The sequence below is a fragment of the Atta cephalotes genome (genome assembly GCF_000143395.1).
Source record: "Atta cephalotes unplaced genomic scaffold scaffold00002, whole genome shotgun sequence".
Lineage (NCBI taxonomy): Eukaryota > Metazoa > Arthropoda > Insecta > Hymenoptera > Formicidae > Atta > Atta cephalotes.
In genome coordinates this window covers 349,387-364,434 of record NW_012130066.1, presented here as the reverse complement: position 1 = coordinate 364,434, position 15,048 = coordinate 349,387, and the positions used below count along the sequence as shown (strand labels likewise).

The 15,048-nt window shown below is 34.9% G+C and overlaps 3 protein-coding genes across 3 annotated transcripts in view; 1 reads left to right on the top strand and 2 right to left on the bottom strand.

The window, feature by feature from the left end:
• The first annotated feature begins 3,357 nt into the window (after positions 1-3,357).
• Positions 3,358-6,776, top strand: LOC105619209 (uridine-cytidine kinase-like 1). Its single transcript, XM_012200737.1, has 10 exons — positions 3,358-3,413; positions 3,523-3,647; positions 4,454-4,624; positions 4,764-4,870; positions 5,029-5,199; positions 5,284-5,355; positions 5,437-5,688; positions 5,764-5,973; positions 6,201-6,386; positions 6,465-6,776. The coding sequence occupies exons 1-10, from the start codon at positions 3,358-3,360 to the stop codon at positions 6,774-6,776; spliced, it is 1,662 nt and encodes a 553-aa protein (XP_012056127.1).
• Positions 6,777-7,004: 228 nt separating this feature from the next.
• On the bottom strand, positions 7,005-10,789 carry LOC105619199. Its single transcript, XM_012200726.1, has 12 exons — positions 10,490-10,789; positions 10,072-10,149; positions 9,785-9,879; positions 9,622-9,699; positions 9,406-9,552; positions 9,028-9,103; positions 8,753-8,940; positions 8,483-8,627; positions 8,086-8,301; positions 7,725-7,843; positions 7,473-7,605; positions 7,005-7,322 (listed from the first exon to the last, which is right to left on the bottom strand). Exons 1-12 carry the CDS (start codon positions 10,787-10,789, stop codon positions 7,005-7,007), a joined length of 1,893 nt encoding a protein of 630 aa, XP_012056116.1.
• A 3,529-nt stretch (positions 10,790-14,318) lies between these two features.
• Positions 14,319-15,048, bottom strand: part of LOC105619188 (sodium/hydrogen exchanger 3) — a 19,708-nt gene continuing 18,978 nt past the window's right edge. The window contains exon 17 of the mRNA XM_012200717.1: positions 14,319-14,572. Within this exon, the coding sequence (XP_012056107.1) occupies positions 14,319-14,572 (254 nt within the window). The remainder of the gene's footprint in view (positions 14,573-15,048) is intronic.

Below are 15,048 nucleotides of genomic sequence, written 5' to 3'. Positions count from 1 at the left end.
CATATATTGGCAGTTATATTATGCAAAGTTCTGAGAAATGTATTAAGAAACAATATAATTCAATAATTTGAATATTATATAGTGAAATAAGATTCCGAAAAAGTTAGTCAAAATTCACATTCAGTTCTACGAAGTGTAAATAATTGCGATTTCTGAGTACTTTCTTAAATTTTTATAGCATAGTTCAAAGCTGTTACTTAAAAATTATTAGAGAAAAAAAAATGACAAAATTTTTTTCATTTTAAAATTCTTTAGGTCTCTTTATGCAGTGTTGTCAAATTTTATAGGAAGACAACGTATATAAAAAAAAAATAGAATTAAATAGAATTAATAATTAGACTTAAATAATAAAAAATTAAAGCATTTAATAAAACTATTATATGGTTTTATAACAGAATTAAAAAATTCGTTTTTCTGATTTCTAATCATTTTTTTGAATTTTACTTTTGTATTTTCTGGCGTACAAAATTATGATATACATATATGAAAAGATCATAGAATGAATGAAACAAAAGAGATTCTATCCTTATCAAAAATGTATATGTAATTTTAGATTAAATTAATGTATACTTTTCTCTAACGTATACATATCTAATATGATGCATTTCAGTGTAGTTTTTTAGATAAACCACTTTTTCTTTTTTTGTGAATGTGACTTAATGACTAGTGACAGAGTTTACTGTTGAATCCGGATCCAGGGCAATTTCAGCACGCTTGTCTTCTTCCAGCAAGTCATTCATCTTTATGCCTAGACATATATCTGCCTATAAGAATCGTGATCACAAGTGCAATCAGAATAACCGCTAAAACGCTACCCAGAATAGCTGTATCAGTCTCGTTATATGCTGCTCTCACTTTTTCCTCATCTACTTGAGATAATTTCGTTTCTTTAATATATGATGGATGCGTTTGATTCCGCAGAAGTTTTCGGTTACTGGAGGACCGAGTGAGCAGACGTTAACAGGTTCTTTTGAAAGAGTAGCTTCAGTGGATATATATCGTTGAATTCAATCCTCGATATGCATCTCGCGAATCCCTCTGACATAGACTCGTTTCTGCCGATGTACATGTACTGAATACATGTGTTGAATTGTGCGTCTGCAGAATATGCTTTATGTTAAATTTAAACTCCTTTGTCTCATAATTATCGACCTGCAATGTCAAAATAGCGCCAGATTTTTTCCTGCTGATCCTAACATCGTGATACTGTCCCAAACCGAAACCTTCTTCGGAAATACGGACTTCCTGCCGTTCAAAACCGAAATCAAATACTACGCGTAAATATCCGCCGTTTGAAATTATTATAGTCATGTATTTTCCAGAAATATTGGAGAATAAACCTAATAGAAACCCTTTCAGATTCGTTGCCGTAAAGCCAACGCGTATTTTTTCAGAGATAGTGGAACGCCGGTTACCCGCGAAATCGTATTTTATCGAATTAGGTTTCATGTATACTCCAATTTCTGCACAAATTGGTTCCTTAAATGCGATAAATATATTTATGTGAATCCAGTAATAATACGTACCGCAAGATTTTAAGCTTGTCCCTATTAATGTGCCCTGTATTGGAGCTAAGAACGTTGTGTTATGAGTATATATTGAAATAAATATAATTGAAATAATGATTTATGTAATATTAATTTAAATAATTAGCTTAAATTTATTATCTGTTTTAGTAACTATATGTTAAAAAGAGTAAATATGGCTAGGCACACAAATTGGGGGCACATTAATAGGGTTTGGATCCACCATCGCCGTTTGGAGGACTCATTAATAGAGAAAACATGTTTTTTATTTTTGTCAAAAACATTATAAAGTATTAACATTTTTTAGATTAAAGAAATATTATAAGAAAAAGAAATAACTGAAAAACCGATATTGATTGCAAGATAAAATTAAAGCTACAATATTTAATAATTAATTCATTTAATAAGCAAGTTGGCTAAAAGGCATATTTAATAGGGACAGTTACTCTATTACAAATATAAAAGAAATAAAGAAACATGCCGCGGCCATTTGCCGTTTTATTACATAATATTACGAATAGGATAAAAGAAATAGGATAAAAGAAACAGAGGAAAATTTTATAAAAAAGAATGAAAAGGCGCAGTTACTTATATTTCTACCAATTATAATGTTATTTTAATTTTAATTCAAGTAACTATTTTAATCTTGATTTAATTTACTTTTTATTTTTTCTCCAGTTCTAGAAATTAGAAAAAATAAAGAAATAAAGAGATTAAAATTCATCTCTCTGGAAAAAATGAACATAAATAAACCAATGTCTTGTAGTAACTAATTGGTGTCTTTAAAAGAAAAATAAGAAATCCAAGGAAAACGATAATAGTTTTCAGTATTTCTACAATATTTTATGTATTTTCTAAGTTTACGAATCTTTTTTTAGGATACAAATTTAAATTTAACCAGCAACAATAGCTTAACATTTATAAATATAAAATAGGTGATATTATATAAAAATGTCTAATTGTGGAAATTGATTTTGTAGCGCTGAACAGTCAATGTCGAGAAATGAATCAAATATGTTCTTCAATATGGTCATTGAAAACGTGTATGCGCACGATTTTTTGGAACAATACTGCGCGTGGTTGGTGTCCTCAAAAATATTCACGCACGCGCAAATTTTAGCAACGCGCTCAGTTCTCTCAGTCGCGTACATTTTATCTCGATAAAATGATAGTCGTTATGCTTCTGTCATGATAAACGAAATTATGAACATGTGCATAGGAAACCTTATTTTAAATCGTTTAAATAATATGCATTAATAATTAAAAATTAGTTAAAATTAAATTATTTTAAGATAAAAATGTGCTAATAATCCTGAAATAATTTTAATAATGATAATAAAAGATGTAAAATATGATTTCTATATAATAATAAGGCGAGAGCCCTGTATTATTTTTAGGCACGATACTGTCGAGAAAATCACGTGTTGGTACGCACGCGCGCGAAAACTCGTCGAGAATACTCGAAAATGATCGAACGAATGGACGGAATGGTGGGGTCTTTCTCACAGTTGCTCATGGTTTGGGAACACTGACCGCGCGGCTTTGCGCTCTGCAACTTTGTGTCGTCAGCCCGCATGCGACGCGGCGATATCAGTGTGATGTGACATTGCTGTGTGTTATCACGTCGTGTACCGTACGTACGTTTGGCGCGCAGCGTGAAATTTACGTACAACGCAGTAGGTTAAGTCACTGTTCACGTCAGCCCGTGTGCAGGGACCGGGGCCAATAAAAAGAAAGAAGTAGAACTAGGTCGCAGGTGATTGTCTGCAATCTGCATCTGCAGACGTGCACGTGGTGACGACGAGCCCGAGGTCAGCGGTGTCGACGGAACATGGCAGCTAAAATGCAGCTCCCATTCGAGCCACCGAGCTCGGCGAGTTCTGAGAGGTATGTGTGAGGAGTTTCCTCTTTTTTTTTAAATTTATTTCATAGCACATTTCCACTCATCAACGTCCATTGAAAATCAACGAAATTTCTATTGCTGATATTTTGCTAGCGACGACGGCGACGCGTGTTTGGATGATCGCGAGATATTCCTCGCCGACGAGTTGTGCGAGGATGTTGAGCATTACAGGCACTCTGACGTAGGCACGCCACAATCCCCGAGACCACCGTCCACAGGTAAATTTATTTGTTATTGGCTTTCTTGTAAGATTTCAGTCTGATATGCCTGATCTAGAAGAGCAATTTTCTTCTATCTAAAACTCATTCTAATCTAACATGTGGTAGTGATTTACTTTTTTTATTAACAAGACCTGTTAGTAGAACCTGTTTGTAGAATTAGTAAGATAGAATTATGTTAATACATCTGATGATGTACATAAATTTCTTACATATATATACAAATATGTAATATATATTTATATATGTTTGTGATAACAGAACGATATTTATGTGTGACAACTTGCATCTGTTATTCATTGATAATGAATCATCTGTAATATATAGATTGTCTTAGGAATATATATATATAAATATTTTATGAATGAAGTAATTGTAATAAGATAAGATATGAATAAAATATCAATAAAATATGCTTACATGACTTATAAATAATACATATAGATAATAGGATAATAAGTAATATACATAAAGTGTAGTTAAGTGTACATATGTCATATTTATTAAATCCCACATATATATAGTATATATAGATGCATTGTTTACAGAATCAATACTTCAATGTACCTGTAAAAGAAGATTCAAACAATTCATCGTCTTTTCTTAATGAGCTCCTAGAAGACATTTAATATGAAATATATAGAAGGTTTTCTTCTTACTTTTAATCCTATTCCTATTCCTTTGATTAATTAAATCCTTTATTGCAAATCACATAAATAAAATTATATAAGGGATTATGTAGCCAAAAAATAAATATTGATTATTATGTGGAGATAGAAAGATAAGATATTTATTATATTAAACAGGTTCACAAAAGTCACCACGATCACGAAGGCAACGCACTACTAGCATGTCACAATCAAGTAAGAAGACATCTGCAGAATCTATTCTCAGGAGCAAAACGCGAACTATTTATACAGCTGGAAGGCCTCCTTGGTACAATTCAGCTGGTCAACAAGTAGAACCTTTTGTAATTGGTTAGTGACATTTATTGTTAATTTAATTACAATGATTTTTAATTTATAACTTGATGGGTGATTTAAATTTTTTATATGAAATAAATTTATATGAAATTTTATATGAAATTTTGATTACTGATGAATATATTTGCGATAGGTATTTGTGGAGGCAGTGCCTCTGGAAAAACGACAGTGGCAACTAAAATCATAGAATCTCTAGATGTACCATGGGTGACCCTCCTTAGTATGGATTCTTTTTATAAAGTGCGTTAAATATTTTAATAAGTATAGTATTTATTAAAAATATCTTGTACAAATTTGTCATTATCATGATGGAAAACAATTCAGTAATATTGTAGATACTACTAAATATTTATCATATATTTTTATTTATGTCTTTGTCTTATATATTTATCTTATAGGTATTAAATGAGAAGCAGCACGAGATGGCTGCACACAACGAGTACAATTTTGATCATCCTGATGCATTCGATTTTGAACTTCTCAAAACTACGTTGCAGCGTTTAAAGGAAGGACGCATGGTAGAAGTTCCTATTTATAATTTTGTAACACATCGTAGAGAAAGTAGAACGGTAAGTTGACTTGATTGTGATTTTTACTTAATATGCAAGAAATCATCGCAACTTATACAATTTTTTTTCTTCTTTATTCGAAAGAAAACCATGTATGGTGCCAACGTCATTATCTTCGAGGGAATACTTACTTTTTACAATGTCGACGTCTTGAAGGTAAATCGGTAAAAAGATAAATTAATTTAAAGATTGGGAAAATATATCGAAAGAGAGTAAATAGATAAACGTTTCATCAAGCTGTGCGATATGAAAGTTTTCGTCGATACTGATGCGGATGTCAGACTGGCCAGGCGTTTACGAAGGGATATTTCGCAAAGAGGCAGAGACCTGGAGGGTGTATTAAAGCAGTATAGTAAACATGTGCAGCCGGCTTTTTATTATTACATAGCACCTCTTATGGTCCATGCAGATATTATTGTGCCGCGCGGAGGAGAAAACGAAGTGGCAATAGAGCTAATTGTACAGCATGTTCATACTCAACTTCAATTGGTAAATTGCTAGCTTTTATTTTACATTTTAACGTAGAATTATTATCAATGCTAACAATCTCTGTGCGACTTTCAGAGAGGTTTTAAATTGAGGGAAAAACTGGCGCATTCATACATCGGTCAGCCATTGCCTTCATCTTTGTACTTACTTCCAGACACGCCGCAGATAAAAGGTCTTCATACGTTTATACGAAACAAGGAGACCTATAGAGATGAATTTATTTTTTATTCTAAACGCTTGATTCGTCTAGTCATCGAATATGCGTTGTCTTTGCTGCCTTTTGAGGTAAATACAAACGTACATAAACATTATAAATGTTCAATATGAATTCTTCTCTTATGTTCAATATGAATATTTGTTTTTTTATTCAATTTATATATTGGTTATTTTATTTTATCACAACTCTAAATAAAAGAGGCCAGAATTTTTTAATTAATTTTATTGTAATTTTTATAAGAATTGAAAGCTCCTAATTTTTGACACATGTTATAATATATTATTTTTATATGAAGGATGTAACTGTCGAAACACCGCAAGGAGTATTATATAGCGGCAAACGAGGTGCGACGGATAAAATATGCGGTGTATCGATATTACGGGCCGGTGAGACTATGGAGCAGGCTGTTCGAGATGTGTGCAAAGACATACGCATAGGAAAAATTCTCATCCAAACTAATCAGCAAACTGGCGAGCCTGAAGTAAGCACTCGAACATTTTTCTTTCGCAAATCTATCCTTGATCAATGACCGATGATTCATTTAATTTCTTGTATCTAGTTGTATTATCTCCGATTACCAAAGGACATCAAAGATTATAGAGTAATATTGATGGATGCCACTGTTGCGACTGGTGCTGCTGCTATTATGGCGATTAGGGTACTTCTGGATCACGATGTTGCTGAGGAAAATGTACTGTTGGCGTCATTGTTGATGGCCGAATCTGGCGTACATTCGATTGCTTACGCCTTTCCGCGAGTGAAGATTGTCACTTCCGCGTTGGATCCCGAGATAAATGAGAAGTTTTATGTATTGCCCGGTATTGGTAATTTTGGCGATAGATACTTCGGCACTGAACCATCTGATGATTAAGGTGATTTATAGATCTCTATTTAAAATTCTTATATTCGCTACGTTGTGTAAATTGTGATATTATAAATGCAGATATTAATAATCTATCATATCTTTAGCAAAATTAACATTTCTGTTTGTGCCTTGTCCTCATTACAGTTTTATCTTATGTGACATTTAATTTGAAACTAGCTATCGTATTGCTATTTTATATGCGATGCTGGCTTTTCTTTAAATGTCAATTTATGCTCAAAGAGTCGTTGTGCCAACGCCACCGGTTTCCGCGTCGATATCAGCGGCAGTGCCATGTAATTGTCTATATCCTCGTGAACTAGCTCGATGCGAGCGTCTCCATGAATCCAAATTGCCGCCAGTGGGGTTGTTTGGTTGACTCAAAAGATATGTTATTAAACGATCCAATGCGATCAAATCTTCGCTTGTATTACCAGAATTCAAACCTTTGTGTGACTGTAGATTTCCATCTGTTATTTCTTCAGTGTTTTCACTGTCTTTTATGTTACCTCTACCCCCAGTTCCGCGAGCAGGAAGACCAAGCCGAGGACTAATCTACAATATTTTTTTTTAATATTAAAAGAAGTAATTAAAAATATAGTAATAATTTAGTTATTGTTATACATACATATATAAATTATTATAAATATTATTACAACATAAATATTATTACATATTTAAATTTATATGATATTCAGGGAATACCTCTTCCGGTCCATGCCCATAACTGAGTCTTTGTACTTTTCTGAAAGTTTCGTCATTTATCGCTTCTCTGACTGCTTCGTTTAATGTACGTTCCAATGCTCGTTGTTTAGTTTTACTCAATCCATCGTAGAAACTAATTCAAATCAGAATATTAAGGGGTCGTATTTTTAGGGTCATGTTTACAACATGAATATTTTTACATTATCTATGATATCACATAGATAAAGTAAGCTAAAGTATAACTCTTTTTACCTTGAATTCAAAGAACTGTTATCTCTAGAGATATTCTTATCGCGAACCAGTCGAATGTCATGTTCCCAGAATCGACGCAGTTCCGGTGTTGACGTATACGGTGCGGCCACTTCTTTAATCTGCGGTTGCGAACGAATGATTATGGCGAAAACAAAAAACGTGGATTATAAAGTATATTATAAAATCGGTACATTTGTCGTATCGCGATGTAATTTGCTTAACTCTATGGCAAAGTCGTAATTAACGACGTCAGTATATGTTGTGTCGGTGATATAATAATACGAGATGCAAATTACAGCTGCAATTTGCAATTGTTCTCGACTATTAACGAGTAACTGTGTAGCGTGCTAATTTTAATTACCTTCAAGACTATTATCGCCGTAATAAAGATGCACATTACATTGATAAACGTTAGACACGCGCTGATAATGCCATTACAGAAGAATTCTACGGGCAAGTAATCGCTGTAGATATACGTATAGGAGCTATTAAAGTTTGTGTAAGATTCGCCTTTAATATGGGGCATTTTTATTGGTCGATATATGAGCCATATGCATCCCAGAGCCCAAAATAAGCCCTGCGAAAAATAAAAATGAATTTTTAGTTTGATCAATATAACATTAAAAATATTACATTATTACATTAATCATTGACAGTTACCCAACAATGGGAGAAAGAGAAACATCTTTAACAATACATGTCTAATTATTATTGCATAGCACTTTACTTTTATATGATATATGCTATTGTTCTCTTACGCAATTGACGACTGGCGGTAGTAACGAAGCTGATATGGCAACACCAATTAACGGCCCATTACTACCTTGCAGCAAAGCGACTGCGACACCTGTGCCAGATGGAAGAGCCCAAAGAACACCCATCCAAAGCGATCTATAGTTGCCTCTATAGAAAGAAATTATCATTTTGAGATAAAATTTCTAACTATATTTGAAATATATATAATTGAAAGCCGTATGCAATCTATTGCGTTATTAACATTGTTTGATCAGTCTCTTAGTGATATCCACCTGCCCTTCATTTCGTCGGTTGGCCAGTCGCCATAGCCCCAAGGCATTTCAGTTGTACCGAGGAGAAGGCCGAATATAAAGCCAAATAGTATCGATACGAAGATACCGAGCATCAAGCTTTTCAGACCGACCAGTTGCAGCTTTCTATCGGCTATGATCGTCCCGAAAGTCAGAGACATCACAGGTCCCTTTGATCAATGAGACGATGATCAAAAGTGTTAAGTGACGTGTAAACAATGTTTAACGACTAACAAAGTTGCATTAAAAGGTTTTACCATGAGAGGAGAAACTAGCATAGCTGCAACGACATTAGTTGCACTGTTTTCGATGAGACCAAGTGCAGCGAGACAGCTGTAAGATCGTAGTTTTCACATAACTGATTATTATTAATACAACTTAAATATTGCGGCAATGTAAGATTAAGTTTATATTTAATATTCTACAATGCCTTCTTTATATATCCTGATAGCATTAATAACGATAAATATAAATTGCCAAATAAATAATAAGAATTTTTTGATAATATTAGAGGACTACTCTCTTATTATGGTCGTCGAACTTACCGGAAATCTGCCTTAATTATTTAGATATATATATATATATATATATATATATATATATATATAATAAGATAATAAGAGTTTGTTTCTTACTCCGCAGTTAATACAAGACACATGTAATCGAAGGTAAGATCACCACCACTGCGAACGCCATCGACGACCTGTTTCACTGTCAATTTCGATCTAATAGAGCCTACGAAATCGTCCCAAGCGTTTTTACGGTCTTCTGATTCTTTCCGTCTGAATAACAGAAAATACATGAACATATTTTCATTTACGCTAATCTCAGCAAAAATCAATTTAAAAAACCTGCGAGCAACGTCGTCCTTGACAGCCAACGATTTTGTACCGTTCACACCGCTGTACGTACATTGCGTCGGGATTACGCTAAAAATAAAAAAATCAATGACCAAAATCATAACTTCGAACGTACTGAAACTTGTGCGATTTCTTTAGTTCAGCGTAAAATCACCTGACTATTGAGTTCATTTTAACACCAATACCCAACTCGGTGAGGCAATGTATACAATTTTCGCAGGGTTCACCGGCGGGTACTGGAAATATCACCTTCCACCAGAAAGCTTTGTTTGCATTCATCATTTGAAAATATATATATGTTACGAGAAATATGATTAATTCGAACATCATGCATAATGGTCAATATGCATAATGCCTGCCGAGCATTATGCATAATGTCCGAATAAATTAATTTCTCGCATATACATATAGATGGAAATGTATCCGCAACTTTGGCCGTACCTCATAATACATGTCTTCCTTGTCCTTGCACCATACAACATGTTCTACTCTTAGCTTTTTAAGGAGCTCTTCCAACACCTGTAAAAGCAAACCTCATAAGTTAATAAGAGTGGATATAATTAATAAAACTTAGAGTATTGAATACAATTAAATCGTAGAGCTATTTACAAAGAAAATTCTCTATCTTTGAAAGCGAGTTAAACTCTTAAAATATAAAGTTATCTTAAAGTTGAAGAGTCAAAATCAAAGAATTAAAAAGAAATGTGAAATCTATAATTATAATTATAGATATATATCTACTTAATAAGTACAATTCATTTTTTCATTTAATTTTGATAATTAATATTATCTTATCGTTTATAACTTCGTATTATAGTTTATGTTTTATTTTCTTGTAATGTTTTTTATTATACTTTACCGTTTCCATCGACACGAAGACCGGTGATTTCGACCGCGTGGGATATCCGCGAGGATATTTTCTGCCTTCAATACCAACATCAATACCGACGTCGTCGTCTTCGTTATCGCCATCATCATCGAGCGTGAGTAATTGCGCACGACTTTTTGTTTCCTTTAGACGAAGGTCTACCTTCGGCCCTATGATTTTATTTTTGCTCTTTTCGATCTTCTTCGAGCGTTTTACCGGCACACCGAATACAAGTTGATGCTCGTAGCTCAAAGTGGGGATACAGACCAGAAATACAACACCCCCAGGCATGTTTATTCCGTAATCGACTTTATTGCACGAAAATCACTTACTCGATCTGCCTCGTGTGATCACGAAGACTGTTCTGCTTTCGTAGAGCGATCGTCAGAAGATCGAAGATGCAATTCATTCATCAACTAACGATAATTACTTTATTGCCTGGTTCATAATTGTTCTGTGTAGTAAAGACGACTTAAGATGTTATTTTCAGATGATCGTGACATTAGAAATATTCGAAGTTCATGGAAATATTCTTGCTTGGAAATAATTTGAGGAACTTTCGAGGAAGCATATAATTACAGAAATATTTATAATTCTTATTTTTCTTTTTAAGAAGGAAGATGTCAGTAAGGAAGGATGAACAGTTTAAAAATAGTATCGATCTTCTTAAAAATCAAGTGTTATTATTATATGATCTTTAAGGTGAGAATGATCTTTAAGGAATTGGCAGATAAAGAGGTAAGAGATTATATATGAAATAAAAATATCAAATGTAATAATGTTTTAAGAAATAAACATTTATTTCCTTTTTAACAAATCAACAGCGTAGAGACTAGCATCTAAAGACTAGTCCGATGTTTTTTTATCCGGTCTAAGTAACTAAAGGCCGCGAGGAATATTCCATACGAGGGGAACTTCCAAATCTGTGCGAAATCATTTTTTATTTATCGTCACAAAAAACCCGTGTGTTTTTCTCTGTTTTTTTTTACAAAGCGAACTTATACCCTGTCACCCTTACGTGATACAAAAGTGATTCGGTATCAGAGATCGCGTACGCTAAATTAAGTACTGATCCGTATTACAATAATGCATTTATAAGGAAGTATAAAAATTACAGGGTCCCAAAGAACCATGAGGTAATTGGTAAAAGTCAAAAGCCTATTGAGTCTAATTATGGCAAGAATAAAATCGGTATTAGGTAATTGTTGTATGAGCGACGCAAAAATAAATACAAGAGATTCCTGTTAGTTGAACTTTTGGCATGATTCAACTTTTCTCTTTTTTTTCTTCAATGTAGAGAAAAAGAGGAAAGGTAAACAGTGCAAAATATTCAACTAAAAAGAATGAGCCTAAGGCCCGGTTGCATCAATATTACTCTGATTTTCAGCGAAATTCTCTCTACCTCGTTTTAAAATTGAAAAGAGACAGGAACAAAGAGAGTTTTAAGCCTCACTTAAAATTAAAGTAACGTTGGTACAATCGGACCTAAGGAAGATAGCAATTTCTGATTGAAAATATACCTACAATAGAAATGTTTGGGACGGTTGATGACAAGGTTCTACTGTTTCAGGCGATCCCACTTCTTAACTTCATTCTCTATTCTCGATTCGTATTTTTGATAATCAAAATAAGTCTCCAACTATTAAAAGACTCTGTTGACCAAGTTCCCCTCGAAACTAGCAAGAACTCGACGCTTCTGATTTCCGCCCGCGCCGAGCGATGGCTATAATTATTAATTATTAATAGTAGAACTAGTATAATCACATACTAGTGATAGTAACAAGTGTAACAATAATAACTAGAATACCGAATGGTCTAGTGGTCACACTCCGCCTCCTTTTATCTTTCTCTCTTCTTTCTTTCTCCACTGACGAAATAATACTAAACGATAACAAAAATAGTGAGGATGAGGATGCTGCTGAGGATGACAACGATGAGGATGCCGATAATTTTCTAGCGTATCTTTTCTAAGAAAAACCGTATGTACATGCTTCTGGCGGCTTTTCACTAAATATTGACCAAGAGGTGCCGTGGCCGCGCGATATTAACAATGTATTATAACAGTGTATTATCATATACCAGGCACCGTGTTACTCACGAGTATCCGCTTGCTGAAAAAGTTTCTTTAAGGCCATACTCGAAGAGAAGAGCGGCGCACCTGTACGCACCTCTCTCATCTGGTTCTACGCAATTGATAGTTGCACCGTCGATTGAACATGTGCGTGTAACCGTTCGTTTGAAAGGAATTAATTCTCCTAAATTCAGCTGGGGATGTGTCGCTACAAGATGTCATCTATGTATACCGCGACGTACCGCGTTGCATACATGCGTGCGTAACATGCGTTAGAAACACGATAACGGGACTACTAACGATATAACGCACCTAATGTTGGATTAATGTCGTTTTGCGAAGCTACGGCCAGACTATCGACTTAACGAACAAAGCGTAGATTTGATCGAATGATTAATGAATGCCTAATTCTCAATCATTCGACTATTTTCCTTCATTATTTTCCTTTCATTATTTTCAAAAGCTTATGGCAGAGATGAGTCATAGTATATCTATAATTGACAGTTTGATGAGTTTGAGAATTTGATGTGAAATGAGCACTTTTCAAAATCTTGTTAGGAAGAATAAAAATATTTCCTATCAAGCGACGTGGAGATAAAAATTAAATTTTCTCTATAGAAAATGATATCATAAAATAGTTAGGTAGTAACGTGAATCATTTATTTTATTGAAAATTGGATATTTTTACCAGAAGTGACATTATGGCGCAAGTTTTTTTTTTCTCTCATTATCCTACTGGCAGAATTATGTTCAGAATTTATAGTAAATTGTGGCAGCGACTTAAGTGTTTAATCCGACTTTATACGTAATTTTCTACTAAGTCGATTAGTCTGACCGTAAGCTAATCGCGTAGTACACAACAGCGATGATCATCGTCTAATCCACCCCCGAGAGAAGGTACTCGTGGTAAATCTTGGGACAAGCTGGCGGCGCATTTAACGGCGCCGCGCAACAATTCTTACAACACAAACACACTTTTATCAATAGCACCGACAATTTTGCGCCGATAATGACGACGACGGTGGCGTACAAGTCATCGGCGTCCAAGCACTTTTATAGTCCTTATAAGGCCACAAATCCAAGACGTCTTAAAGACGGATTTAGAAAGAAGCCCTTGCTCTTGACAAGCGCCCTCGTTCTCGCGAATGCGTTTCATGCGACGTGCAGAAAAAAATAACAGTGATTCATCAAATTTCAATCTCGTCTACGTGTTTCGTTCCTTCCGAATTGGCGAGCTGTCTCGCGAATACCGAATATCAAACTGGAAGAATAGAAGATCGTTCATTCCAGAGAGATTCATCACTTTTTTGCGTTACCATCGCGGAAAAATTTGTCATCATTAACTTTTTAAAAGAATATCTTCTCTTTTCTTGTATAACCTTCATTCAATTAATGAAATTTTCGCGTCTTCCTAAATATTTCTCCTCGTACAAAATTTAATTCAAAAGCTTCGATGCGTTTTTCACAGTCTCTCTTTGCACAGTCATTTCTCCTGGAATCTATTCATCGCAACGTCTTGTTTCGCATATTTGTGGGGCGTATTAATAAAATTCAGGCCGATTCAGGTTCGTGAGATGGCCCCTGCAGAAGGCGGCTTGTCAAGGGCAGGTCTTCTCAAACGGGGGCACTCGGTCGTCGCAGGAGCGAAGTGAGCAACGAATGTCGCGGTGGTCGTCGGAAGGGCCGACGACGTCGACGCTCGACATCCGTGAAGGAGGACTGTCGCTCCTCAGCGACGGTCCCCAAGGGTCAAGCCTTTTCCTCTTCTTCGTCATCTACATCCTCCGATGATTCCGACGTGGAGGAGGCGATCAGGGCGGTTGACAGAGTCGGCATTTGGGCGGGCGAGCAGGCGAGGGAGTTAAGGCGTACTCTCTGAACATTCCAGCAGTCCGGCAAGGAGTGAGATCCGTCGTCCGCAGTTTTGTCCACCGAGCGAGCTCGGTCGGCGAAGCCGAGCTCCATCATTGACACCCTCCTCGCGGGCACCCTCCTCGGATTGCCTGAAAAGGAAAGCCGAAAGTGTTATTTATTTGAGAAAATCGCGAATTTACGAATAGCACTTTGGTCAATTATCGATGTCTCTCAACTATTTTAATGTATCTTGAAGATATTTAAAGATATATTCTAGGAAAAAATCGATGTTTCTTTTTTAATATTTAAGGTCTCTCGAAAATAAGTTTCTAAAAGCTTTTATCGATAAAAAATAATGGAGATATAGGTGTTTTGAAGTTGTTTTAGCATATATTGTTTAATGCACGCACTCTGTCAACGCGACCAAAGGCAGCTATTATCAAGCGTAAACAAGAGAAAAATGAAAATGAGCATTTCGAATTAAAAGAGAGTTTGTTGTATAATCCTGGTATCGCCGATTAGAGTAAACTTTCATTTTTTTATATTGAAACTTGAAATGCATTTTTCTCGAAACCGTATTTTCCGAGTCAGTTGACATAATTATTCAGAAACTATCAATTTTTGC

Coding starts and splice junctions, on each gene's coding strand:
- LOC105619209 (XM_012200737.1), top strand. CDS start 3,358: ATGGCAGCTAAAATGCAGCTCCCATTCGAGCCACCGAGCTCGGCGAGT. Junction 3,648..4,453: donor CCCGAGACCACCGTCCACAG/GTAAATTTATTT, acceptor TATATTAAACAG/GTTCACAAAAGTCACCACGA. Junction 5,974..6,200: donor TGTCTTTGCTGCCTTTTGAG/GTAAATACAAAC, acceptor TTTTATATGAAG/GATGTAACTGTCGAAACACC.
- LOC105619199 (XM_012200726.1), bottom strand. CDS start 10,789: ATGCCTGGGGGTGTTGTATTTCTGGTCTGTATCCCCACTTTGAGCTAC. Junction 9,880..10,071: donor AGGAAGACATGTATTATGAG/GTACGGCCAAAG, acceptor TTCTGGTGGAAG/GTGATATTTCCAGTACCCGC. Junction 9,104..9,405: donor TGTCTTGTATTAACTGCGGA/GTAAGAAACAAA, acceptor ACGATCTTACAG/CTGTCTCGCTGCACTTGGTC.